The sequence below is a fragment of the Saimiri boliviensis genome, chromosome 12, assembly GCF_048565385.1.
Source record: "Saimiri boliviensis isolate mSaiBol1 chromosome 12, mSaiBol1.pri, whole genome shotgun sequence".
NCBI classification, from domain to species: Eukaryota; Metazoa; Chordata; class Mammalia; order Primates; family Cebidae; genus Saimiri; species Saimiri boliviensis.
Window position 1 is genome coordinate 27,118,254 of NC_133460.1, and position 25,717 is coordinate 27,143,970.

Consider the following 25,717-nt stretch of genomic DNA (forward strand, 5'->3'; position numbering starts at 1 on the left):
GCCCAGGAGTTCAAGACCAGCCTGGGCAGCATAACAATACCCTTTTATCTATTAAACACACACACACACACACAAATTAGCTGGGTGTGGTGGTGCCTGACTGTGGTCACAGCTACCTAGGAGGCTGAGGTGAGAGGATTGCTTAAACCCAGCACGTCAAGGTATCAGTGAGCTATGATTGTGTCACTGCACTCCAGCCTGGGTGACAGAGAAAGACTCTGTCTCAAAAAAGGAGTGACTTGTTCATATAAAAATGTTTAATATCTGAATAAACTTAATATAAAACTGTCAGGATTGTATGAAAGCCTACTGACAAAGTGTATGGATTTCAAGCAAATATTCAACTTTGAAAAAGTGTGGATACATGATCAGTTGAACATTAAAGAAGAATTATTATGACTAGTAGAGCAGCATCTATGAATGCTTGAGAAAACACATTATTTAAAGAAATACTAGTTATAGTACAGTTCAATTGGATTCAGAATCCATTCCTGTTAGCCTAAGGCGGCTTAGCACTGTACTTGTCAGTAAAAGTAAAAAGTATATAGAGAATGAGCAACTTATCTAAAATTAAGTTAATGGTAAAAGGTAGTTTCTCAGAGAAAAAGCAGTGAATATTTATCTGCCTTTTGTTGAAATCTGACGTGTGTGAATGGAGTTTCTTGGAAATGGTGACTATCAGGAATTAAAAGAGATCAGCCTTAAAGAGGATCAGGGATTTCCGGGAGCCCTTTCAAGCATAAGCCCTGTTTCTATAAAGTTATCTTTATAGGAGCAAGCTGAAGGTTCTTACTGAAATAGATGGAATATCTAGAATAAAGATTTTATTTGGAAGTTTTATATTAATTGATATTTAATATTACCTAGATTTATATTTTATTATTATCAGAATCATATATTACAAAAAATATTTTTTTTTTCACAAGGCTCTATACAGGTAGCCTCATATAGGCCACCTTCACTAGTTTAGCCCAGTGAGCTGGACAAATATCGTCACTTTGTATGTGGGCCTTGAAGGTATAATGCAGGGAAGCATTTCTTTGTGGTGTGACCTAATTCCTGCGGCATTTTGAGGACTCTTGCTCTTTTTTTTTCATCTGTGGAATGAAAATACTGATAGAATCTCTTATTCTGTAGCTGTGAAGACAAAATAAATTCATACTCCTAAAGCACTTAAATAGAATCTGCCACGTTATAACCAGAAATATTACAACACACAGGTTTGTTTTTTTTTTTTAATCTTTTTCATAACCCGACTAGTGTAGGTTTTGTCTACAACTTCTTAGAGTCTGTGCAATAAAAACAATGGGAATACTTAGTGGCTTTTCATAAGGCACACTGAGGGTTAGGTTCCATCCTTGCTGAGACCAATGTACCTGACCCATTTCATGTTCTTTTCACCCAGTATGCTCCTTGGAAAATAGCAATTGTTTGATAAACAATTTGATTGAAGAATGAAGAAAAAACTAAAAAGAGGGATTTTCTTTAAGCTAAGAAAAATATCAGGCTGGTCAAGCACAGTGGCTCACTCTTGTCATCCCAGCACTTTAGGAGGCCAAGGTGGGAGGATCACCTGAGGTCAGGAGTTCAAGACCAGCCTGACCAACATAAAGAAACCCCATCTCTACTAAAAACACAAAGTTAGCTGGGCAAGAAGAGCAAAACTCTGTCTCAAAAGAAAAAAAAGAAAAAGAAAAATATCAGGCCATAGTCAGACAGCATCTGCCGTGTACTCCTGGATGCCTGCTACGAGATGTGGAAATGAGGGACTGAGCATTTTCCTGCAGTTGTACATCAGTGGAGGGTTGAGGATGATCAATCTGCTAAAGTCAGTGTTTGCTTTCTTCAGCAAAAGAAGTTCACCATCACAAGCAGTGTCACTGGGAAGAAGCACACATTTGTCACAGATTCAGCCAAGACAAGTAAATATTTACTGGACCTTTGCTCAGCCCAGCATGGGTTTAATGCACAGATGGGCTCTGGGCCGCCTTCCCATGTTTTGTTTGGTGAGTAAAACCTATATTCTTCATATTCACTTTGAAAAGTTTGTTATTTCATAAAATAATTTGTATAGATACAATTGATCTGGGGACCTCTAATAGAGTTGTAAATCTCTCTAATAATGCCAGAAATACAATAAAAATGAGATACAGTTTTATTTTCTCACGTTGGCAAGAACTAAAATAAGTAACACTGGGAGGATAAATTGATATGATCTTGTCAGAGGGCAATTTGAAATATACATCAAAAGCCTTAAAAAGTACATGCCCTCTTGGCCCCATAATTTTACTTGCAGATAGATATGTATCCTAAGATAATCAATATAGATGTGCACAAAAGTTGCTGCCCATGGACATCTACGAGGGTGTCACTTATGATAGTGACCACTTGAAAGCAATCTAAGTATGGAAACATAGAAGACTAGATAAATAAACCGAGAACATTTATATAATTTAGACAGTAAAATTAGTTTTTGGACAATGATATTATGTGAAACTGTACATGTTATGGTGCTAAGTGAGGAAAAATAAGTTAAAAGACTGTATCGAACACCGTCCAATGACACTTTCTTCAATGATGGAAATATCTGCCCTGTTAGTGTGGGAGTCACTAGCAACACAGACCTATCGTGAACATAAATTCTCTGAAAAGGAATTTCAAGGAAAGAGACTTTATTCCAGTCAGTCTGCAAACCTGGAAGATATAACCTTTGGTATAAAACAAAGACGTTTTCTAGAGAACAAAGAGAGGGCTTGGGTTTTATAGAGAGTGTTCCCACCCAGGTTCCCAATCAAGTTCATTTATGCAAATGAGGGAGTCAATAAAATAATAGTTGCATAGTTCGGATTTGTTGATGCAGTGACGTTCTGACTGGTTGATACAGCTGAACCCTCATTTGAGGAGGCAGGTGAGCTCTGACTGGTTGGTTCACGTGAGTTCTGAGTCCCGAAGTTAAACAGAAGGGTGGGTATTCAGGGAACTCATAGTACCCTAGTCAGCAAATGGCTGCTTGGCTTTATTTTATTTATTTTTATTTTTTTAGGTTTTAGGTTTTATTTACTTATGAAACATAAAGCAATTTTGGACAAAATGTAACAAACCTTGACATTTCTATGGCTTAATACATCAAAGGTTTGCTTCTCAGGCGCTTCTTAGTTTGGCTGTTTGCTGTTTTGCACCTCTCCTCCAGTGAATTGGGGTCTCAGCTGCTTCCACAGAGAGCTCCATTATCTAGAACAGTTACTCCAGAAAGGAAAGTGAGAGCTGCAAAATTGCACAAGACATTTTAAGAGCCAGACCCCAAAGTGACTCATATTCCTTCCATCTGCATTTCATTAACGGAACATATTTACACGGCCCCCAAGACAACTGGAAGAGAGGTTGGAAAGGACTTCCTGTGTGCCCAGGAACAGGAAGTGGTGTGATGCTACACTATGGCCCTTGCCATTAACGGCTGTAGCCAACTGCTGTATCACCCTTAATTCAGAGTTTGGTATTAAATCCATAGCAAGACCAGATTACTGAAGAGGCAGAGTTTGTAATTTGTGTTTAGATTAGAATCCTTCAAGGTAAAATATCTCTGCAGTACACATAATCTAAAGATCAGGTTGACAGCATGATAATCGGAATGCAGCACAGTTGAAGATTACCTATCAAGAAGAATAACAAGAAATATCCTGTTAAACAGCCATGGGAACACCTATACCAATCGGGAGGCTATTTCCTGCTACTTAGCAATTACAGTGAGAAATGTAACTCATCACATTCTCCTACTTTTGGCAAATTAGCAGATCTTTGCTAAACAAATAATATAAATACCCTTATTTTACCAGGCCCATATCTTAAAAATTTAAGGTACCTTGTATGGTAGGATTTTTTTTTTTGGCCTGATCTCATTTTTTTAAAACAAATTTCAACTTTTATTTTAGATACAAGGGGTACATGTACGGATTTGTTACATGGGAATATCATGTGATGCTGAGGTTTGGAGTCTGGATCCTATCACCTTGGTAGTCAGCATAGTATCTGATAGGTAGTTTTATAACCCACCTCACATTCCTCCACCCTCTAGTAGCCCAGTGTCTATTGTTCCCATATTTATGTCTATGTGTGATCAATGCTTAGCTCCTTCTTATAAGGAAGAACACGCGGTATTTGATTTTCCATTCCTGCATGAATTTGCTTAGGATTATGGCTTCCAGCTCCATCCATGTTGCTGGATACAAAATCAATGTACAAAAATCTGATCTCTATATACCAACAACATCTCAGGCTGAGAGTGAATTCAAGAACACAATCCCATTTAAACCATAGCCACAAAGAAAATGACATGCCAAGGGATACAGCTAACAAGGAAAGGGAACAATCTCTGCAAGGAGAACCACAAAACACTGCTGAAAGAAATCAGAGATGACACAAATGAATGGAAAACTATTCTATGCTTATGGATTGGAAGAATCAATATTGCAAAATTGGCCATACTGCCCAAAGCGATTTACAGATTCAATGGTATTCCTATCAAAGTACCAATGTCATTCTTCACCAAATTAGAAAAAGACTATTCTAAAATTCACATGGGAACTAAAAAGAGCCTGAATAGCCAAAGCAATCTACTTTAAATCTGGGCCCAGTTAGCCACTCAGAATTCATCTTGAGGGATTGGCTCTTTCAAGTTCACATTTGTTCACACTACTGAGTACTTGAAAGGTGGCAAAAAGAACTGAGAGATTAAATTTTCAATGTAATTTAATTTTCATCCAAATAAATTTAAATGGCTACATGTGCCTACTGTTTTGAATAGCATAGTTATAGATAGATACACAACACTAATTTGGTTAATATTAATGTGTTATAAGAAAGAATACAGAAATGAACTGCACCAAAATGTTACTTGTTATTACTCTTGGGAGTTAGGCATGTGGTTGTGATGTTTTCTCTGCATTACCATTTTTGATATTTGTTAAACTTACAACAATGAACATGTATTACTGATAAAACTAAGAATGAGACTTTTGGTTAAAATGGGGCACACATCACATAAGGCTAGTTAATATTTATTGAGCATTTAAGAAGTGCTAGGGAGCTATTTACTTTTTCCTGGCATTATGCTAAGTACTTACACTAATTACCTCCCTTATGTTCATAATTGACTGTTTACTCAAACTGCCCTTGTTAAGCAGCCCCATGAGGCAGGTACTAGCATTATGGGGAGGAGCAAACCGAGGCTTGGAGAAGTTAAGTCATGTGCTAGCTGCTTGGTGATGGGTCTAGCTGAGGTCTGAACCTGTGGCTGTTGGGGCTCAGTGCCTGTACTATGGCCTTTCATAACCAGCCAAAGCATGGACTTCAGTGCTAGTGAGACTTGGTTTGGCACACTGGCTTTACCACAGCTGCTGGCAATCTCTAAGTGTTAGTCCATCTTTGGTCATAAAATGGAGCGGTATAAAATAGTGGTTTACACCCTTCATGTTCAGAGCATGGTCCCTGGACCTGGAGCATGCATGTCATCTGGGAGCTTGCACAGGATGCAGAATCTCAGGCCCCACCCCAGACTATCCGAATCCAAATCTGCCTTTTAAAAAGAACCCAGGTGGTTTAGATATACATATACACTTCAGAAACACTGACTTGGAATGTGGCCTGTGGAGCCCAGTAGACTCAGGGGAGCACCACGTTCTAGCCATGTGACTTCGGGCAGCTCGTTTCCCCTTTCAGAGCTGGAGTGTCCTCATTGGAGCCCATAGGCTATCATGTAGATTTGTGTTCTGCTCGAGTGGGATGGTGCGTCTAACATTTCTAGCTCAATGTCTGCCATTCTGTGCTCAGTGTGAGAGTAGTAATGGTGGCTCCTGTTCACGGGGGTTTGGTTCAATGCCAGCCAATTCATATGGGAGCTGTGCCATTGGGTCCTGGGGCTGGCACAGGAGTTGGGGTCAACTGGGAACCAAAATTGCTGAACTTGGATATTCAGAACCAAATGCAGAAAATAATGGTAGCTTATTTTATTATTTGCAGCAGAACCAGATGAACACATAAACATTTCATTGAAATCACAGGCTGGTGGTTCCAGGATATTTTCAGGGAACCAGAAGTGACAAATGTAAATTAATTATATTTGACTTACCTGCTATTGCTAGGAACAGTGTGTGAAACACCATCAATATTGCTTTTATCGCCTGTTTCAGTGACTGTAAAATATTTATAAAGACTCCATGAGCTCACTTGTAAAATTAGTCCTTTCGGGCATATTTGGTTTGTAATAGGCTGTTTTCTCAAATTGCACATTTTACCATCTCAGGAGTTTTCAGGAATCTAACATTTATTTGCATTGAAAGGATGAGTTTAGAAAAAGTGTTCTTGCCTTTTAAAATATTTTTTCATTTTAGAAACTCTCTGCAGACACCCTTTTCAGTGACTACATGCAGCTGAGAACTGGCCGCCTCCAGCTGACGGTCCCACACATCCCTCAAGCTCAGGGCATCTGCAGTTGATCTCTTCCTCTCACACCACTTGCATTGCCATGGTATTTTTTTTTGTTGTTGTTCAGGTGGGTCCACTCAGCCTCCCCACAGGAAACTGGGAGTGTCTGGGACTGCACCCTCTCTTCCCACCCCACCTGTCACCAAAACAAAGAGAGAGATGTCAAAGCTGGGGGAACCCAACACATTTCATATCCTTAAAGTGTAGGCACTTCACATCATGGGTTTGCTGTTGGTACTCGTGTCCCAGATAATTGTCCTTCTCAGCCTGCAGAGTGACCTTTCAAAAGGACCAATCCGATCATGTTCTTCTGTACTGAAAACTTGTTAACGGCTCTCTGCTGTCTATGGGGACAAGCTCAAACTCTGATCCCAACCCTGCCATATTCCTTGCCTTGACCCTTCCCCTCTGCTCTCTGGCTGTTTACATGCCAGCTTGCAGGCTGTTCAGCACACCAGGAAAGCTTCCAGGGCCTTTGTGCCCAGCGTGGCCTCTGCCTACAGCGCTGTTCCCAACCCCTTCCTGGTTCAGACCACCAAGATAAGTCTAATTCTCTGTAAATAAATTTAAGGTAACCCCCTCCTTGAAGGCTTTCCTGATTGACTGCCCCCAGGTGGCTCTTCCTAGGTGGATGTACCGCTCACTCTTCTGTGCAGACCTCTGTCTTCTCAACTGTACTATTCTGCCATTTTTATTTGTGGATATATCTGCCTGTAGTCAGCAGTGGACTGGGAGTTCCACGAGAGCAGCACCAGCACAGAACAGAGATGTGTCAGATGGGAAGTGGTTAATACTTGCTTTTCGATGAATGAATCGATGATTTATGGGGAATTACAATCATTTACTAAACCCTTCCCATTTTTGATATTTAGTTTGCTTTTTGTTTTTCAGTATTACAAATAATATGATAAATATTATTGGAAGAAATATTTTTTCTATATTTTATATCATTTCTTCTAGCTAGATTTCAGAGTGTAATTGTTGGGTGCCAGTGTGGGGCATTTTTAAGGTAACTGCTGTTTTCCTGAGTGCCATTTTTCAGCCCAGTATTGTCCTGTCTGTTTTGTTGTGTCCTTGCTGGGATAAATATCATCATATTTATCTTTGTTCATTTTATAGGTAAAAGTGATTTCTCACTGGCTTTATTTTGCAGTCCTTTGATTCTTGAGCAGTTGAGCATTTTCCAAGTGCTTCTTAGTCATTTTTCTGTGAATTGTCTCAATAAGCATATTACTTTATAGTTATATTTGGTTCCCTGGGGAGAAAGATAGATCACTGAGCTTTTACAAATGCGTAATTTGAGGACTAAATCAAGCAGGATCTGTCAGCCCTGCAGAGTGTGGCCCATGGGCCTTTGTTTAGCTCTTTCTTGTGGATGGCCTGGGGGCTGCAGGGATGGTCTCGGCACTTTCACAGGAAGACTGTAAGACAGCAGATTCGCAGTGAGCTGCCCAGAATCGTGTTCTGGCTCTCTTCCTCGTGGCCCTTGGCTCTGAGTGTATCATGTGCCCTTGTAACTGACTAGGACTTTAGCCCTCGACATGCAGATGGATTCAGCCTTATTTCCACAATTATACAAGTCACCCACAGCAGGGAATAGAAACCGTCCACTGTCCTCGAATTGCCAGTGGCTTTGGGACATTCTTGGCAATGCTTCCTTCTGTTCTTGAAAGGCTGTCTACTTTTTTCTCTCCCACCTTTCAGCAAATCCCCCCTCCACTGTTTGTCCACCCAGTCAGCCCCATGAAGCTGAGGCCTGGCGATTACACTGGCACTCATCAGCAGCCCCGCCAGCCCACAGGTGCAGGCTGAGTCCCTGATGCTGAGTGCTTGACACCAGGATCTCATTTCCTGACCTCACTAAGCGGCCCCTCTCCTGCTAACTGAGCTTTGTCCTCAGGCTCCAAGTGCTTTCCAACATCTCACAGGCCCTTGAGCTCTCTCTCCTCTGCTAACTTCTGTGATTCCTCTGCCTCTAAGGAATGGCTCCTTCCTGTAATCACAGTCTCCGTACAGTCATGCTTCAAACCCGCTAAACCTCTCTGAGCTGAGACCCTGCCTCCACTGACTCTGCCTAGAATATCCCCCCTTGGGTATTAATATCCATCGTAACTAAGTCTAAGGTCACTATGCCTTTGGGCCCTGGTGGACAGAAGGCTGGGCGTGTCTCAGGTCAATCTCCCCTGCTGCTGTCACTGTTTTTGTGTCCTCAGCGGAACCATTTTCCAGTGTGGACTGTGGAGTCTGCAGATTTGAGGATGAGTCTGATCTACCACTTATGGCTTTGGGACCATGAGCAAATTATTAACACTCTCTTAGCCCCAAGTTTCATGATCTATAAATTGAGTCTAATAATATCTACCCCATAGGGTTATTGTGAGGATTAAATGAGACAATGCAGATAATGTGTTTCCTGCCATGCCTGGCACATAATAAGCATTCAGCAAATATTAGTGGTTGTTGTTGCCATTACTGCTGTTGTTGCTGTTTTTGAACAAGGCCAAACTCTGGAGTAAGATATTCTGCAATTTGTGCAAAAGCTGCAGGTCACATTTAATTTACTTATATTCTTTCATTGCTTTTTGCCTACTGTATGTGAGTGATGGCACCATAATGCCTCACGCATGCAGAAAATTCTCACAAAGTATTTTTTTAAAGGCTGGCTTTTTCAGTGAGCACAGCCCTGGCAAGGAACCAGACACCATTGTAGGAATGAGAGGGAGGTCCGTTTAAAGAAATGCCCGTGGATATCCCGGAAGTGGAGGCACTTCACCAGGCCCTAGAAGTACATGTGCACACACACACATACAAACACACACACACACACACACACACACACACACACACACAGAGAAACCGGGAGCCACACCACTACCATGTGTCTGACCATTCTTTCCTTCTTGGTTTTAACAAGGCGCAGATGGTCAGGATGCAGTCATCATTTTCCTTTCTTAAAATACTAACTTGGCTTTACATAAAGCCTCATTAACTTGAAAGCTCTATTTTTTAAAATCCCATTTATTTTTTAATGAACAACATGAATAGTGAAGTGGAGAATTACTCACATCTATGGTCTTAAGTTCAAGACTTCATCAAAGTTATTTATTAAACATTTTTGCATGAAGAGAAAGGGAAGTGTCAAAGCTGGAGGGACCCACACATCTCCTATTATATTTCATGAAATAGGACCTTGCACTAAATATGATTACAGGGCAAACTAAGCTCTGTAGAGATTAAAGGTTATACTCCACAGAGGAGAGCCTAATCTTGGGATCCCGGGAGATTTGGAAGGACATTTGTTAGAATGTTTGGGAGGACAGATCTGTGAAAGCAGAAAGCAGAAAGCAGAAGGGGATGGGGCAGCCAATTTCACAGGAGGCTCTGTGGGAGCACGACATGCCTGCAAATGCTCTAGGGTTAGCACCTATTTAAACAGGCTCCTTGGCTCTGAGTCCTGTCAGCTTTAGGGGGAGAGAGAGCATCTTGTCTCTTCCTTCTTCTGTTTCTGAGGTTTCTTTCATTAGCAAGTGCTAATGAGGAGAACTTGCATTCCTAGGGATTATCGCAGGAGACAAAATAGCAGCAGAAAAAGAAAGGAGGAGGAGAGTGGGGGCCCAGTGATATGTTACAACCACCAGAGCAATGGATCCAGCATCATTCTTGCGTGTGTGTGTGTGTATGTGTGTGTATGTCTATCTTTTTCTCCCCAAATTCAGACCATGATAAGTTTGTGCAAATGGCCAATTTGAGTCCTGCACACCAGGCCCAGTCTAAACCTCTCATTTGGATTCAGAGATTGTCATGCTCAGAAAATGAGTTGTTCACATCCAGGCTTCGGGATGCTGCAGGAGGCTTGCTGAGTACATCACTGGATAACTTCAACGTGGACACTAGCAAGGAGGCTGGAGCAGAGGGCATTGGGCACAGGTGGGTGTGACACATTTGTTCTCTGGGCCCAAACCACCATGTGCTTGAGGCTCTGCAGTGATCTGTACTGCAGAAATTGTTTAAAGGATGTTAGATGTCTAAGGAAAGTATATATTTATTGGGTAACTGTCAACCAATTCCACAGAGATTTACAGAAGGCCAGCTGTGGGGTAAGTCTATGTTAAACACTCTAGGGCAAACATCCCGTTCCTCCTTCTATGATGTTCCCATCTTTTGATGAAGAAAGAACTAGATGATAATATGAAATTAGAGATGACAAATAAATAAGTTGCCATAAGCCCATTTGGCCTTATCGCCAGCCAGGTGCTGTTCTGAGCATGTGTACACATAAACTAACGTAAGTCTTACAGCTCTGTTAAGTATTTCTGTTGTTCTTATCACATCACAGAGAGGAAATCTAGGAGTTAGGATCTGAACACATGCAGCTGGCCCTAGAGTCAGACTCCTACCCTCTACACCATGCTACCTTTCCTACTGATGGGTTGCTTATAATTTAAATTTGTATGTAAAAATAATGAGCTTATAAATGCAACTTTGCATGACAAAACAATTCATAAATGTAAAAATAGCTTAGGACTTGGATTACATTTACACTGCGATTTATAGAAATAGCACAGATTCCCAGGCAGCATATGACCAATGAAGGAGCCATTTTTTGGAATGAGTTTTCCAGCTACTTCAGCAAGTAGGTAAAGATGATTCATTTGAACTGAAAATCTATGTGTCTCTCTATATTATCTATACCTGTATCTATATCCATAACTATCATCTTAAAGTAATGCTTAGAAAATTATTGCCCCCAATTCTGGTGATCCAAATGTGCACCTCTGTGTACCACAAACTAAATCAACAGTGGTGAAGCAAAACCGGAGCATGTATTGCTGTGTAACAACGGACCCTAAAGCACAGTGGCTTAAAACAATGACCATCGTGTTACTCCGTTTCACGATGAGCTGGATTAGAAACTCAGGCAGGACTTAGCTAGGGGATTCTTCTGCTTCATGTGGTGTTGACAGGGGTCCAGCAGATGTTGGACTAGTCTAGAGGATCCAAGATGACTTTGCTCATAGGCTGGTTCCTTGCTGAGGATGGTTGGGATGCAGTGCTCACGGAGCCCCTCTCCCTCCGTGGGTAGTCTCGACCCCTCTCCATGTGGGGTCTTCAGCAAGGTTCTGCATGGCAGGAGGGCTCCAAGAGCCTGAAAAGAAGCTGCCAGTTCTCTTCAAGTCTAGACCCGAAGCTAGCATCGTGTCACTTCTGCCGTCTGTGCTCTTGGTTAAAGTAACCACAGGTCAGCACAGATTCAAAGGGAGCAGAAATAGAGTCCACTTCTTGAGGTAGGAGTGTCCAAGAACTTGTGGAGAGCTTTCATCTGTCACCCAAACTAATGGCACCTTATAGCACTTCATTGTTTAAAAGGCCGAAGAAGCCATGACTGGCTCAAGGTCATCTTGCAAATGTGCTGCCTGCAAAGCATCCTTCCTGAGGTCTGTGGCCCTTCCGGCGACTGGCCAGTGGTCACACACAGTAGAGGCTTTTCAGTGTTGCATGGTAGCTGGCTTTTTTGATAGAAAGCTGAATTAGACCCTCTGTAAAATCCAGCACAGCTCTAATGTCAGTTTACAAATGCCGAATTTTCATGATCCTTAATAACTCACGTCAGAAGTTACTCGTAACCCTTGGGTGAAAAGAAAAACCTAATCACTGGGCTTTTGAGTTCTTGGAAGACTCCTTCCACTCCACCCTCAAGAAGCCCAGCTTGAGACAATGGTTTGGGTGTAGGTATGTTTTTGTGGAGGCGATGCCTGGAAGGAGTGAGTGGGGGAGTGAGCTGGTGAAGCCGGCAAGGTGCTCACGGGGTGGGAGTCACCAGGTCACTGTTGAGGCAGTCAGGGCTCAGCTCCACAGAAGTATGCAGAAGGCCTCCTAGAACTGCAGGACAGGAGGCAAACACCATGTACCGGCTCCCACTTCCCTTTGGTTGAAGGATGGGAGGCATGGACTCTCTCATGCTTTTGGATAAGGTGGGAATATTGGGGGTGGAGGAGATGACTCCCAAGATGGACAGGAGTCTCTAGAGCAGAAAGAGGGCCACACCTGAGCTAGGATGCTCTCGGCATGAGCTGAGCCTGAGCTCTTGTGGAACAACCCCCAACAGCTTCAGTTGAAGTCTGTGGTGAGCCAAGGGCTGTGACAGTGATGCAAATGAGACATTTAGCATTTCTGTCATGGTACAGAAGCCACTTTGCCGAGGGCCCCTTCTGCCAGGGTTCTGGATCAATCCCTGCATCATGGAAGTCCTTCACCAGTGCCTGCCCCCTGTCTAGTGCTGTGTGACCTCAAGGAAGTTATTCAGCACCTTGGGCCTCAGTTGCCTCTTTCGTTCAGTGGTGGTAATAGTCATGCTTCCCTACTGGGTGGCTGTGGGAGTTAAACCATGTAAAAAAGCTGAACGTGGGCTGGTCTGTGGTGACTGCTCTGATGCTGGTCTCAAACACAGTGTGAGGCTCCATGAACAGTGCCACCATTTCCAAACAAGGGCACCGGGGAGGGCTGTGTGGGGAGTGTGACATAAGGCCTTGACTAATGAGTAGGATCTGGTTCCCGTGAGAGGAAGTGGAGGAACACCATGAACACGGGCCTCCTTAGCCTTCTTACTAGAAAAATGGATTGAGCACCTACTGTGTGCCAGCCCTGGGCCAGGTGTGGAGGATTCAGCAGTGAGCAAGTCAGATGCCACCCCTACCTCATGAGCTCACAGGCTGGTGGAGAGGTGGCTCACATGGAGTCTGTGTGGGAAGGAGCAGGCCAAGCCGCTGGCCTGAGCCTGGGCATGTGACCACAGGAGGGAAGGCTGACATGTGGAGGCAGGACCCCCTCACCAGTGGCATTCCTGAGTAGTAGTTTACACAACACCTCTTGGAACAGAGATGCCAATGGCTGCCTGCCCTGAGGTACAGTTCCTGGCTGCCCTCCCACCCCTGGAAGCTGGCCTCTAACTTCACATCACTGCTTCTCTGAAACCTTTCCCCACTGCCTCAGGCAAAGATGTGGCTCCTCCCTGTCCCTGGCTCCAGTTAGGGCAGTGCCCTCTGTCCCCTCCACCCTGACACCCACATGCTTGTGTCTGTGCCGTTAAACATGGAACTTCTCCAGAACAGTAATGTGCCTAGTGCATCCTTAGCTCTCAAGCTGGCAGGGGAAGCTTTCAGTAAATGGATTTTTTTTTTTAAGTTTGCATTTAAAAATGTTTTTAAATTGTGGTAAAATACACATAATATATCATCTACCATCCTAACCACTTGTAAGTGTCCAGTTCAGTAGCACGCAGTTCATTCACGATGTTGTGCTATCGTCACTGAAGTCCATCCCCAGAGCTCTGTCCGTCTTCCCAAACTGAAACTGCACCCGTTCCACACGACTCCCCTTCCACCCACCTCAGCCCTGGGAGACTGCCGCACTCCTGGTCTGTGAATATGACTGACCACTGAGAGATTGCTCGGATGAGTGGAATCATTCACATTTCGTCCTTTTGTTACTGACAGTGATTGACTTTTAAGCAGTAAAGTGTTGCATGTGTGGGCCAGATTACATAGGCCGTAGAAATCCGGGCCCGGAAAAGCCCTTCCTTTTCCCCAAAGGCCCCCAGAAGGCCACCTCAGCCTCATTGCTCCTCTCGGCTCCTCTCAGACTGCGGGGATTTTGCCATCCTTTGAGCACATGAGCACCCTGTCGCTGCCTCTCCCCGGGCACCTTGACTGGCTCTAAGAGTCATGAACAGCATCGGCCAGCATCCCACAGCAGGCTGGGGACGCCCAGAGGACGGGCCCCGCCCTTATGCTCAGCACCTTTGAGCCCAGGCCTGACACCTGGGGTTCTCAGTCGCGTGGGTTGATCGTGCAGCAAGGCAAGCACAAACAGGAGCCAAGTCAGAGTGAGGCCTCATCTGTCGCCAGCCTCCAAAGTTACGCTGTGCTGTACCTCGCCACACCGCTAGACTTCCCCATCGCTGCTCCTCTTCTTCCCTTTCTGACTGCAGCCTCTTTGCACAGTGCCGAGCTCTCTGCAGAGAGCTCCTGCTGTCACAGCTCCAAGGCTACAGAGGGAGGGTTCATGGGAAACTGTCCATGCCAGCGTCCTCTGCCATGGTCCAGTTGCTTAAACCTGTAGGATGGCTGGGGGGTTCTGAGGGGTGAGGTCAGTCTGGGTAACCAGGGAAGCTGAATCTGCTCAGATGCTTGGCCATCCAAGAGGCCCAGAGCTGGCTTTTTCCATGGCTCTAAGACCCACAGCTTTACATCAATTGTTCCCTCTCACTCTAGACTTTGCTCACCTCTGAATGTCGCTTATCTCTGTGCAGAGTAACCCTGGGGCTGGGGCAACGTCTCCCTTGACTCATTATTCTGCTAGTCCCTAGTACATTATTATTTGCTAGCATGAGGCACATTCCATCAGGGCCAATTGAATGCCTGCCTGAATGCTTCTTATTCACAGCATGGTCTGATCAGGCAGCACCCAACACAAGCGTGTACAATGATCAAGCAGGTCAGTGACCCTGTGAAGCGCTCGAGCACATGGTAGGTGGTCAGTGACCCTGTGAAGCCCTCGAGCACATGGTAGGTGGGGTGTGGAGGGTGCCTGACCCTGCTGAAGGCCTTCAGCTGAAAACAGGAGCAGAAAACAAAACATCAGCAACCACTAAGAGTGCTGGTGTTTGAGGCTTTCTATCTCATTTCGGCTCCATTACAGCCTGAGAAGTAGGTATATTATTCTTATTTTATGGTTGAAAACATGGAGGTTTTGCAGGGCTGCATATCCTGCACATAGCAGGAAGCTCATATGAAGCTGAGTGACCTCAGTGTCCCCTCTGAGACATAAAGATCCTAGAGCCATTCTTCCCAGTGCCCTCCTGATAACTAGATCAGTTCTGAGGAGCTGCTGGATGACCGGGCAAGGCCAGTCTGCCCTCTGCAGGCCACCAGCTGTACTCAGAAATGCCCCTTTGAGCCACCTTATCTAATGTCATTGTCTTTTCCCCACAGCCCCTGCACTGGCCGGGAGCAGCTGAAGAGTGCCTGTGTGATTCAGAAGCCAATGCCCTGGGACTCTCTCTCTGGGCCACTTGTTCAGAACATGCATGCAGGTGCGGACCAGGCCACAACCAGGTCTGGGGTAGAGGAAACCCTACACAGGAAGCTTGCTTAGAGTCTTTTACCACCACTTCATTTTGCTTCCCATGCAATGTTTGCAATCTTTTTGTTTTTTGAATTGTTTTTAAACGACACGTGGTTGGAAAGAGACATTTAGCTTTGGCTGGGTATGTGGATCTGAAATGTGTTAACTCCAGCAAAGACAATCCCAGCACTCTTGTCCAGAACGAACAATACCTGCTATGGAGAGCGTGTTCAGAAAAAGGCATCGTTCACTGTAGATATGCTTCTCCATGCAGGCCAGCACACCACCTCCCGGTATTCACCAGAAAACATACACAGAGTAGACGGCAGTCCCTTCTGCCATGCATCCTCCTGGTCAGTTCCCCATTGAATGGAAGGACAAAGAGATCTGACATTCAATGAGCATTAAGCCTGGGGGTTGGATGAGTATATTAGTCCATTTTCATGCTGCTGATAAAAACATACCCAAGACTGGGAAGAAAAAGAGGTTTAATTGGACTAACAGTTCCACATGGCAGGGGAGGCCTCAGAATCATGATGGGAGGCTAAAGGCCCTTTTCAGATGATGGCAGCAAGAGAAAATGAGAGAGAAACAAAAGCAGAAACCCCTGATAAACTCATCAGATCTCATGAGACTTCTTCACGATCACAAGAATAGCACGGGAGAGACCGGCCCCATGATTCAATTACCTCACCCTGGGTCCCTCCCACAATATGTGGGAATTCTGGGAGGTACAATTCAAGTTGAGATTTGGGTGGGGACACAGCCAAACTGTATCAATTGGGAAAACTTCCAGGCAACTCTTTACCAGTAACTATCTGCCAATTTCCGCCAAGGTCCTGGAGGGAGGGAGAGATGCAGAAGGATTGCAGTGGTGCGTCACCATTTGGGGATTTTCCCAAGTACACTGTGACACACACTGAAGTGCCCCACCCCAGGACTCCAGCTCTCTAGGAACAGCTTCAGGGCTCTGTCTGGGGGCTCCTCCATGATCCAAGCCAGGGGAAGACCCCAGGGCACACAGGCTGGGCTTCTGGCACCTCATCACCCCTGGTTATTTGAGGCTTGGGATGAGAAGGCTTTGCTGTCTGAGCTCTGTTTTAGCGTTCATTTTTGTTTTCACTATCAGCAAGTCTTAATACATCTCTGCTCATCCTCTGTCTTGTCCCAAAACCAATGCAGAAAAAAATAGCTACAGTAAGTCATACAGAAAACAAGTACCATAGCCCACCCTCTCCTTGCCCCTGCTCTTTAAGCTGGAACTTGAGCAATGCTGGGTGACACTCCAGAGAGGCTCATGCGAGTGTGTGTTCAGGGGTCGATTCCCAGCACTGCTGGGAGATTAAATGTGAACTACTTTCATTTTCAGGGATGTGTGAATGTGTGTGTCCATGTGTGTGAAATACTGTTCACTCCTTTTGTATTAGCTCCCAAATTATTTGGGGGAAAAGTGTAATGTGGTGCTCTGATTCCACCTCTAGGGTCACAGAATAATAGGAGGAAGAGCTTTACAGCTGAACCAGGCCAAGAAATCGTGCATGTGACACTGAAACGTGACCCACATCGTGGTTTTGGTAAGAGGGCTCTCTGCAGGTGAGGCCCAGTCTGTACTGCTGGGCAAAGTGGGGAGGTGTGTGCTGTCTTCTCTTTCAACTTGTCTACTCCCCACTCCTACCTCTCCTCTCCCAGTTTGCCTTTTCTAGTAATCACTTCGGTTTTTGTTTTTGTTTTTTTAAAATCCTTTTAAGTGTCTCTGAAGAGCAATGAGACTTTTGTTTCAAAGTTTTTCTTTTAGGCCTGATACATTTTTGGGGTGCATCTGAGCACAATGTAGAAAAAGGTTATTTTCCCCAATACCATGTAACAACTTTCCTCTAGTCAGAGATGGAGAGGAAGAGTCAATTTTTCTCACCTCTTACTAGCGACCACCTTCTAAGACCCTAAAACTGTATAAGAAACAAGGTACGGAGACAGGTACTTGATTAAAAGTTATTTCTTTCCTAGGTCTCATTATCTACTGGAGCAAAATCCAGTACATATTGGTGGTTTGTGTTCCCAGCTTTAGCTGTGCTTACTAATGGGGAAAAATCCACTTTTCCCCAAGTATCATGGTAGAGTAGAAAGGATCCTCTATTTGAGGATCAGAAGACCTGGCTGTAACTATCAGCTAATGCTACTTGGTAGCTGTGTGGTATCGGGGAAATAGCCTAACCTCTTTGAACAGCAAAATCACTAAGTATCTTATCATGGACTATCATGTTGGATTACAGGTTTTGTCATTAATGAGGGAGAGTCTTCAGGCCAAGCTGACCCTGGTATTTTTATATCTTCTATTATACCTGGAGGACCAGCAGAAAAAGCGAAAACGATCAAACCGGGTACATCTTCTTTTTAAATCACGAGAGATACTGTTTTAAGAAACCACTCTTTTTTTTATTTCCTCTGAAAGATGATTTGAGATATTTTATTTTTCCAGGAGGGCAGATACTAGCCCTGAATCACATCAGTCTGGAGGGCTTCACATTCAACATGGCTGTTAGGATGATCCAGAATTCCCCTGACAATATAGAGTTAATCATTTCTCAGTCGAAAGGTATGTTTTAACTGCTCTCAGGAGCTGAAGCCCGCCTCTGTTTTCAGAAGTATGTGACTGCTGTGAGGTACTAGACGCTGAAGTCCGTGTAAGTCTTTTGTACTGCTTTCCTCATGGTATTGGTTTGCAAAGAAGCCGTGTAGGGGCACAAATCAGTAAGCTTTGCAATTTCAGGGTCAGAATGGGTGTTGCCATCCATGTCTTTCTGAAAGGTAGTAACCTACTTCAATTCATTGATGGACAGAGCTGAATACGGCCACTTCTTTTTTTCTGTCAACTCTCCTTGCATGGCAGGGAGGATCTTTTTATTGACACCCAAAGTCCTTGTTGAAAGTGGCTGCTCCAGGATTTCTACCGTTTGGGTTTAAGTATAGAAATCAGATGGGGAGGAGACAGGAACTGTTTTTTGTTAAACTGTTATTTTAGGTTCAGGGGCACACATGTAGTTTGTAATTACAGGCAGACTCATGTCACAGGGGTTGATGTAAAGACCATTTCATCACCCAGGTGCTCAGCATAGTGCCCGATAGTTGTTTTTCTCCATCGTCTCCCTCTTCCCACCCTCCTCCCTCAAGTAGACTCCAGTGTCTGTGGTTTCCCTCTTTGTGACCATGGGTTCTCATTATTTAGCTCCCACTTATAAGTGAGAACGTGTGGTATTTGGTTTTCCTTTTTTTTTTTTTTTAATTTGAGATGGAGTCTCACTCTGTCGCCCAGGCTGGAGTGCAGTGGCACGACCTTGACTCTCTGCAGAGTGTACCTCCCAGATTCAAGTGATTCTCCTGACTCAGCATCCTGAGTAGCTGGGATTACAGGTGTGTACCACCACACCCGACTAGTTTTGTATTTTTAGTAGAGACGGGGTTTTTCCATGTTGGTCAGGCTGGTCTTGAACTCCTGACCTCACGTGATCCGCCTGCCTCTGCCTCCCAAGGTGCTGGGATTACAAGTGTGAGCCACCTCACCTGGCCTGTTCTTAAAGCTGACTTTGCATGGCAAGCATGCTGTTATTACTTGATGAGCATGTTCCTGATCAACCTAAGAGCAAAGTATTTTTTTTTTAATTGTACTTTAGATTCTGGGGTATATGTGCAGATCATTCGAGATTGTTGCACAGGTACATTCATGGTAAGGTGGTTTGTTGCCACCATCCCCCCATCACATATATCTGATATTTCTCCCCACATTATCCCTCCCCTCCCCTCCCTCCCACTACCCTTCCATAACCCCCGACAATGGACCTCAGTGTGTGATGCTCCCCTCCCCGTGTCCATGTGTTCTCATTGTTCAACACCGCCTATGAGTGAGAACATGTGGTGTTTGATTTTCTGTTCTTGTGTCAGTTTGCTGAAATTGATGGTTTCCAGGTTCATCCATGTCCCTACAAAGGACAAAAACTCATTGTTTTTTATAGCTGCATAGTATTCCATGGTGTATATGTGCCACATTTTCTTCGTCCAGTCTATCATTGATGGACATTGGGTTGGTTCCAGGTCTTTGCTATTGTAAACAGTGCTGCAATAAACATATGTGTGCATGTGTCTTTATAATAGAACGATTTATAATCCTTTGGATACAAACCCAGTAATGGGATTGCTGGGTCAAATGGAATTTCTATTTCTAGATCCTTGAGGAATCACCACACTGTCTTCCACAATGGTTGAACTAATTTACACTCCCACCAACAGTGTAAAAGTGTTCCTATTTCTCCACATCCTCTCCAGCATCTGTTGTCTCCAGAATTTTTAATAATCACCATTCTAACTGGTGTGAGATGGTGTCTCAATGTGGTTTTGATTTGCATTTCTCTAATGACCAGTGATGATGAGCATTTTTTCATATGTTTGTTGGCTTCATATATGTCTTCTTTTGAAAAGTGTCTGTTCCTATCTTTTGTCCACTTTTGGATGGATTTTTTTTTTCTTGTGAATCTGTTTTAGTTCTTTGTAGATTCTGGATATTAGCCCTTTGTCAGATGGGTAGATTGCAAAAGTTTTTTACCATTCTGTTGGTTGCTGGTTTGCTCTAATGATTGTTTCTTTTGCTGTACAGAAGCTCCGAAGTTTAATTAGGTCCCATTTGTCTATCTTGGCTTTTTTTGCCCTTCCTTTTGGTGTTTTAGTCATGAAGTCCTTGCCTATGCTTGTGTCCTGAATGGTTTTGACTAGGTTTTCTTCTAGGGTTTTTATGGTATTAGGTCTTATGTTTAAGTCCTTAATCCATCTGGAGTTAATTATGTGTAAGGTGTCAGGAAGGGGTCCAGTTTCTGCTTTCTGCACATGGCTAGACAATTTTCCCAACACCATTTATTAAACAGGGAATCCTTCCCCCATTTTTCATTTTTGTCAGGTTTGTCAAAGATCAGATGGTTGTAGATGTGTGGCGTTGCCTCCGAGGCCTCTGTTCTGTTCCATTGGTCTATGTCTCTGTTTTGATACCAGTACCATGCTGTTTTGATTACTGTAGCCTTGTAGTATAGCTTGAAGTCCGGCTACCAGCTTTATTCTTTTTGCTTAGGATTGTCTTGGCTATGCAGGCTCTTTTTTGGTTCCATATGAAGTTTAAAGTGGTTTTTTCCAGTTCTGTGAAGAAGGTTATTGGTAGTTTGATGGGGATAGCATTAAATCTGTAAATTACTTTGGGCAGTGTGGCCGTTTTCACAATATTGATTCTTCTTAATCATGAGCATGGAATGTTTTTCCATCTGTTTGTATCTTATTTCCTTGAGCAGTGGTTTATAGTTCTCCTTGAAGAGGTCCTTTACCTCCTTTGTTAGTTGTATTCCTAGGTATTTTATTCTTCTTATAGCAATTGTGAATGAGAGATTGCTCATGATTTGGCTCTCTGTTTTTCTGTTATTGGTGTATAGGAATGCTTGCGATTTCTGCACATTGATTTTTATCCAGAGACTTTGCTGAAGTTGCTTATCAGCTTAAGGAGAGTTTGGGCTGAGATGATTGGGTCTTCTAAATATACAATCATGTCGTCTATAAATAGAGACAATTTGACTTTCCCCTTTCCTAACTGAATACCCTTTGTTTCTTTTTCTTGCCTGATTACTCTGGCTAAAACTTCCAATACTATGTTGAATAAGAATGGAAAGAGAGGGCATCCTTGTCTAGTGCCAGATTGCAAAGGGAATGCTTCCAGATTTTGCCCATTCAGTATTATATTGGCAGTAGGTTTGTCATAAATAGCTTCTATTATTTTGTGATAGGTTCCATTGATATCTAGTTTATTGAGAGTTTTTAGTGTAAAGGGCTGTCGAATTTCGTCAAAGGCCTTCTCTGCATCTATTGAGATAATCATGTGGTTTTTGTCTTTGATTCTGTTTATGTGGTGAATTATGTTTATAGACTTGCACATGTTGAACCAGCCTTGCATCCCCAGGATGAAGCCTACTTGACCGTGATGGATAAGCTTTTTGATGTGCTGTTGTAATCAGTTTGCCAGTATTTTATTGAAGATTTTTGCATCTATGTTCATCATTATGGAGATTGGCCTAAAGTTTTCTTTTCTTGTTGAGTCTTTGCTGGGTTTTGGTATCAGAATGATGTTGGTCTCATAAAATGAGTTGCAGAGGTTTCCCTCTTTTTGTATTGTTTGGAATAGTTTCAGAATCATTGGTATCAGCTCCTTTTTGTATGCCTGGTAGAATTTGGCTGTGAACCCGTCTGGACCTGGACTTTTTTTGGTTGGTAGGCTGTTAATTGCTGCCTCAACTTCAGCCCTTTCTAAGTCTATTCAGGTTTTCAACTTCTTGCTAGTTTAGTTTTGGTAGGGTACAAATGTCCATGAATTTATCCATTTCTTCCAGATTTACTGGTTTATGTGCATAGAGTTGTTTGTAGTAATCTCTGATGGTAGTTTATATTTCTGTGGGATCGGTGGTGATATCCCCTTTATTTTGTTTTTGTTTTTTTCTTATTTTTTTCATCTATTTGAGTCTTCCCTTTTTTCTTTTTTATTAATCTGGGTAGTGGTCTGTCTATTTTATTGATCTTTTTGAAAAAACAGATGCTGGATTTATTGATTTTTTGAAGGGTTTTTTTGTGTGTGTGTCTTTATCTCCTTCATTTCTGCTCTGATCTTAGTTACTTCTTGTCTTCTGCTAGCTTTTCAGTTTTTTTGATCTTACTCCTCTAGCTCTTTCAATTTTGACAATAAGGTGTCAATTTTCCATCTTTCCTCATTTCTCACATGGGGATTTATTGCTATAAATTTCCTGCTAGACACTGCTTTAAATATGTCCCAGAGGTTGTGGTACATTGTGTCTTCATTCTTGTTGGTTTCAAAGAACATCTTTATTTCTGCCTTCATTTCACTGCTTATCCAGTTGACATTCAGGAGCCAGTTGTTCAGTTTCCATGAAGCTGTGCAGTTCTGAGTTAGTTTCTGAATTCTGAGTTCTAATTTGATTGCTCTGTGGTCTGAGAGACTGTTTGTTAAGATTTCCATTTTTTTGCATTTGCTCAGAAGTGATTTACTTCCAATTATGTGGTCAATTTTAGAGTAAATGCCATGCAGTGCTGAGAAGAATGTATATTCTGTGGATTTGGGGTGGACATTTCTGTAGATGTCTATTAGGTCTGTTTGTTCCAGTTCTGCATTCAAGTCCTGTATATGCTTGTTAATTTTCTTCCTCGTTGATCTGTCTCATGTGGACAGTGGAGTGTTAAAGTCTCCCACTATTATTGTGCAGGAGTTTAAGCCTCTCTGTAGGTCATTAAGAACTTGCCTTAGGTATCTGGGCACTCCTGTATTGGGTGCATATATATTTAGGATAGTTAGCTCTTATTGTTGTATTGATCCTTTCACCATTATGTAGTGTCGTTTGTCTCTTTTGATCTTTGTTGGTTTGAAGTCCATTTTATCAGAGACTAAAATTGCAACCCCTGATTTTTTTTTCTCTCCATTTGCTTGGTAAATCTTCCATCACTTTATTTTGAGTCTATATGTGTCTTTGCATGTGAGATGGGTCTCCTGAATATAGCACACAGATGGGTTTTGACTTTTTACTCAGTTTGCCAGTTTGTGTCTTTTGATTGGGGCATTTAGGCCATTTACATTTAACATTAGTATTGTTATGTGTAAATTTGATCCTGCCATTTTGTTACTGGTTGGTTGTTTTGCCCATTGGTTGACGCAGTTTCCTCATTGTATCATTGGTCTTTACCATTTGGCTCGTTTTTGCAGTGGCTGATACTGGATGTTTTTTTCTGTGTTTAGTATTTCCTTCAGGAGCTCTTGTAGGGCAGGTCTGTTGGCAATGAAATCTCTCAGTAATTGCTAGTCTGTAAAGGATTTTATTTCCCCTTCACTTACAAAGCTTAGTTTGGCTGGATATGAGATTCTGGGTTGAAAGTTCTTTTTTTTAAGGATGTTGAATATTGGTCCCCACTTTCTTCTGGCTTGTAGGGTTTCTGCCAAAAGACCTGCTGTGAGTCTGATGGGCCTTCCTTTGTGAGTAACCCAACCTTTCTCTCTAGCTGCCCTTAGTATTTTTTCCATCATTTCAACCCTGGTGAATCTGATGATTATGTGCCTTGGGGTTGCTCTTCTTGAGGAGTATCTCTGTGGTGTTCTTTGTATTTCTTGTATTTGAACATTGGCCTGTTTTGCCAGGTTGGGGAAGTTCTCCTGGATAATATCCTGAAGAGTGTTTTCCAGCTTGGATTCATTTTCCCCATCCTCTTCAGGTACACTGATCAAGTGTAGATTAGATCTTTTCACATAATCCTGTATTTCTTGGAGGCTTTGTTCATTTATTTTCACTCTTTTTTCTATTTTTTTTTTTTTTTGCCTTCTCTTTTTATTTCATTGAGTTGATCCTCAATCTCTGATATGCTTTCTTCTGCTTGATCAATTTGGCTATTGAAGCTTGTGTATGCTTCACAAAGTTCTCATACTGTGTTTTTCAGCTCCATCAAATCATTTATGTTCTTCTCTAGGCTGGTTATTCTAGTTAGCATTTCATCTTAATATTTTTTCAAGGTTCTTAGTTTCTTTGCATTGGGTTAAAACATGTTCTTTTAGCTCAGAAAAGTTTGTTATTACCTCATCTTTTGAAGCCTGCTTCTGTCTGCTCGTCAAAATCGTTTTCTGACCTGTTTTGTTGTCATGCTGGTGAGTCATTGTGATCTCTCTGGCGGGGGAGAGGAGTTCTGGACTGATGTTTTCATCCTTTTTGCACTGGTTTCTTCCCATCTTCTCTGAGGGGACATCCTTTCTGTTAAAGTTGAAGTTATTTCTCCTGTATGAGGCTTTTTTTTTTTTTTTAACACAGTTGTCAGTGTGCCACTTAAGATAGTCTGCCCATTGTCTGCCTGTGGAGGCACTGCTGGGCTGCCTCATTCTCAGCCAGTCTGCTGTTTATTCTTTGTCTGGTTTCCGTGCTGGTGGGGTTAGCCCCACCTTTTCAATGGCGGGCTCTTCCCTCTGCTGAGCCTGCTGTTCCCGGGTAGAGGATGTGTTAACTGTAAAACTCTCCTGGGAGAGGGACTCCAGTTGCTGGATCTTGTGGGCAGAGGGGCCTGTCTTGTTGTATCCCCCTCCCTGCTTTCAACTCTCCCTTCTGTGGGATGGGCAGTTCCTTTTCACAAGCTTTCTTGGTATTAGTCCAAATCTCTGCCCTGGTCTGTGCTAACAAGGCACCAGTCTGGCTGGGGCTGCTGGCCTGGGCTGTCACCCAGGTCTGTGACTCCGGGTGGTTCTCAGCAAGGCAACATTTTCCTGGTCTGGATACTGCCGAAGTCTTGGAGTGAATTGCTGTATCTGATTCCGAGAACCGAGGAGGTGATGCCCTCCAGATTGTCCGTGCCTGATACACTTTCCAGGTGGGGCAGTGCCCTGCCTTGCTTCGGCTGGACGCCTTTGGGCTGCTTTTGCTGCCTTTTTTGGGGGTTAATCCAGCTGTTTTTCTGTATTAAAACCAGTCCCTTTAAAACAAAACCAGTACCTACCTCAGAGATGCAGATATCGCTCTGGTTCTGTCTTACTCAGTGGTAGCTGCACTCCGGATAAGTTTCCTCTTGGCCATCTTTCCCCGGAGTAAAGCATTTTTTAACTGATGCTTTTCTTCATCCTTTGGATAAGAATGAGAGAGCAACAACTGCCTATATCAAAGGATAATATTGTTATTTTTGTTGGGAGCAAGTTTGAGGGGCTTGGAGGAAGTAATGGGGGAGGCTCACATCCCTTTTCCCTAGTTTCCTGGGACCACTGCTGCTTTTTGGTTGAGTAGTCCTGTAAATTAACAGCAGATGTCCTGCAAATTCAGGCTCACGATTGCTTCCTCACCCTCCAGGGGTATTGCACAGTTTCCCCTTATCTATAGCAGGACTTCCCGTCATACCAGCCAGCGTTTTCTAGGTCCTAAATGCAGACACTACATTTGCCTTGCCTTCTGAACACCATGCACACTCTCTTACTCCTGTACATGTATACAATGCCACGCAGCTCCCATGTTCAGAAACCATGGAAGGCAGGAGGTGGCCATGCTGGGGTTTCAGCCACACACCT

General features: G+C 43.2%; 1 protein-coding gene across 2 annotated transcripts in view; it reads left to right on the forward strand.

Moving 5' to 3' along the window:
- Positions 1–25,717, forward strand: part of FRMPD2 (FERM and PDZ domain containing 2) — a 126,820-nt gene that overhangs the window by 72,400 nt on the left and 28,703 nt on the right. For both annotated transcript variants that reach the window (XM_074382147.1, XM_003929971.4), the window contains exons 15-20: positions 1,850–2,006; positions 10,197–10,407; positions 15,471–15,571; positions 17,085–17,177; positions 17,874–17,981; positions 18,080–18,196. In XM_074382147.1, the coding sequence (XP_074238248.1) occupies positions 1,850–2,006; positions 10,197–10,407; positions 15,471–15,571; positions 17,085–17,177; positions 17,874–17,981; positions 18,080–18,196 (787 nt within the window). The remainder of the gene's footprint in view (positions 1–1,849; positions 2,007–10,196; positions 10,408–15,470; positions 15,572–17,084; positions 17,178–17,873; positions 17,982–18,079; positions 18,197–25,717) is intronic.